General features: G+C 36.9%; 1 protein-coding gene across 1 annotated transcript; it reads left to right on the top strand.

Annotated features, from left to right (window-relative positions):
- Positions 1-494: 494 nt before the first annotated feature.
- Positions 495-2,552, top strand: EAH_00064590 (hypothetical protein, conserved; the record flags this gene model as incomplete). Its single annotated transcript, XM_013392950.1, has 4 exons — positions 495-1,292; positions 2,148-2,204; positions 2,350-2,423; positions 2,540-2,552. 4 exons carry the CDS (start codon positions 495-497, stop codon positions 2,550-2,552), a joined length of 942 nt encoding a protein of 313 aa, XP_013248404.1.
- Positions 2,553-2,905: the final 353 nt, after the last annotated feature.

The raw sequence follows: 2,905 nt of genomic DNA, 5'->3' as shown, positions 1-2,905 counted from the left end.
CATATATATATACATATATATATATGTATATATATATATATATACATATATATATATATATATATATATTATGCAAGGGTCTTTAATTTTTGTTTTCTGTCTATTGTATATACTCAAAGCAAAATTATAAGAAATAAATAAATAAATATATATACATATATAAATATACACATATATATATTATATATACAAAACATCTATATACATTATATATATAATATACCACATGCATATATATATAATATTATAAATATAATATTATAAATATAATTATTTGTTTTGTTTGTGTGTTCAGCATAAATATACACATATATATTATATATACAAAACATATATATATATTATATATATAATATATTACATGCATATATATATAATATTATATATATATATATATATTATAGATATAATTATTTGTTTTGTTTGTGTCTTCAGCGTTCGGCATTGGCGGTGGTTTTAACGGGCCTTTCTATTTGCTGGTTTTGCACCTGTGGATGTTCAACTGTCGCCTCATGCAGAGCAGCAAAAGCAAGAAAAGCTCTTTCTTTAATAATCCCCTGCTTAGTATCCCCTATACGAACACCCGCGCCCTCACCAGCAGCAGCAGCAGCAGCAGCAGCAGCAGCAACAGCAGCAGCAGCAGTAGCAGAATGAAAGACTGGTTTGCTTCTTGGCTGCCACAGCGAATAACTCCTTTAACCCCAGAAGAAGTTAGGGAGGCCCTAACACGTCGGGTGTATGTACACCGTATGATGCAAATTGCTGCTGAAGCAAGCAGCAACAGCAGCAACAGCAGCACCAAGCAGCAAACTCAAACCATCACACAAACAGCAAATGTACTGCTCTCTTCTTCTGCTGCTGCATCTACAGCCGCCCTACACACAGCGGAGGGGGCCCCTAAGAAGGCTCTTAAGGGGGCCCCGAAGGAGGCTCTTAAGGGGGCCCTTAAGGAGGCCCCTAAGGAGACTCTTAAGGGGGCCCTTAAGGGGGCCCCTAAGGAGACTCTTAAGGGGGCCCCTAAGGGGGCCTCTGAAGGAACTCCTATTGGGGGGGCCCCCAAAGAAGGGGGCCCCCATCAATCCAAGGGCTTTGAAGGGGGCCCCCTTGAAAGGCCTTTAGAGGAAGGCCCCCCTTTAGGGGCCCCCTTTGGGGGCCCCCCGCCTGTGCCTGAGGGTTTGGGTTTAGCAATAAGGATTTCTGCTTTGCGTGCTGAGGTGTCTGGTGAGATTTTAAATGAAGTTTTATTTAGACAGGTGTGGGGTTTAATAAGGGATTGGCTGAAGATAAAGAAGGTGAGGATACACCCCAGATATGAACGTATGCATGCATCTAGTGGTTGAGTTAACAGCACTTTTTATTTATTTTAATACATCAGTATATACATGTATTTATTTATTTATAAATTATTTGTTCTAGTGCATCAATATACATATATATTTGTATACATATATATATATATGTATATATATATATATATGAATGTGTGTGTGTTTAATTATTTATAAGCCCTCAAACACTATGTCTTATATCTATATCTATATATGTATATATGTATACATATATATATATGTATATAATATATATATATATATACATATATATATATATATACATATATGTATATATATATATATATATGGGGTTTTGTATTGGGGGCGTCGTCCCGTTGAGTCTCTTTCCGTCGGCGTTATATTTTTAATTTTATTTTTATTGTTTTGTTTGTTTTTGTTTATTTTTGTTTGTCTTTTGTTTGGTCTCCTTATTGTTTTCGTTGGCATTTAATTTGTTTGTCCGTTTTCATACCGAACCTCTCTTAAGGAGCAAACCCTAAACCCTAAACCCTAAACCCTAAACCCTACCGTAGGATGGTTGTGTTTGGTGCTCTCTCTCTGTTGTTTTCTTTCGTGTTTTTGTTTTATTATTATTATTTATATTATTATATTATTATATTATTTATTATTTATTATTTATTATTTTATTTCTTTTATTATCTCCCTTTTATTCTTTTTTGTTTTTTATGATTTCCTTGTTATTATTTTGTTTTTATTTCTTTTTATTATTTTATTTGTTGTTTATTACTTCCTTTTTATTTATTTATTTATTTTTTATTTTTATATTTGTTTTTTATTATTTCCTTTTGTCTGCAGGTCGGTGAATTTCAATTTCAAGCAGAACTTAAAAACTGCCAGGCTTACGCCTTTGGTGTACGTACACCCCAAACCCTAAACCCTAAACCCTAAACCCTATTTAGCCCTAAACCCTAGAACAGAAGCTTTGTGTCTTGCAGATAGGGCTTCAAGCACCTAGAATTTAGGGTTTAGGGTTTAGGGTTTAGGGTTTTGCGTGCAGCTGATGGTATCGCTGGACCAGGCAATGACGGAGGGGGAAATCTGCCCAGCCAGAATCAAGGAGGCCCTTTGGGGGTAGGGTTTAGGGTTTAGGGTTTAGGGTTTGGGTTTGGTAGGGTTTGGGCGTGGTTCCTGTGGTGAGGTTAGGGGTTCAGCTCAATTTAGGGTTTAGGGTTTGTGGTTTGCGGTAGGTGTTTTGTTTAGTTGTTTGCACGCGCCACTCCACCCTCCTAGGGTTTAGGGTTTAGGGTTTAGGGTTTGTTGGGGTGTACGTGTGACTGTGGGGTTTGCCTCAGCAATGTTTATGGAGGAAGCATTTCTTATGAAGACCCCCGGCTGTCTCTTCTAACTGTTTATCTAATTAGACAGCTGTTGCATGTATTGCAGATATCGGAGCAGCATTTCTTTGAAGCTAGATTTACCTGGTTAGCTGCCTATACACCCCAAGCCCTCGCAAACCCTAATAAACCCTAATAACCCCAGCAAACAAACCCCGAAAACCCTAAACCCTAAACCCTAGTAAACCCTAATAAACCTTATAAGGAAACGCCCACAAC

The sequence above is a fragment of the Eimeria acervulina genome, genomic scaffold (genome assembly GCF_000499425.1).
Source record: "Eimeria acervulina Houghton genomic scaffold, Eah_scaff2015, whole genome shotgun sequence".
Classification (NCBI taxonomy): Eukaryota; Apicomplexa; class Conoidasida; order Eucoccidiorida; family Eimeriidae; genus Eimeria; species Eimeria acervulina.
The sequence above is the reverse complement of the archived record's forward strand: the minus strand, read 5'-3'. Positions and strand labels throughout refer to the sequence as shown.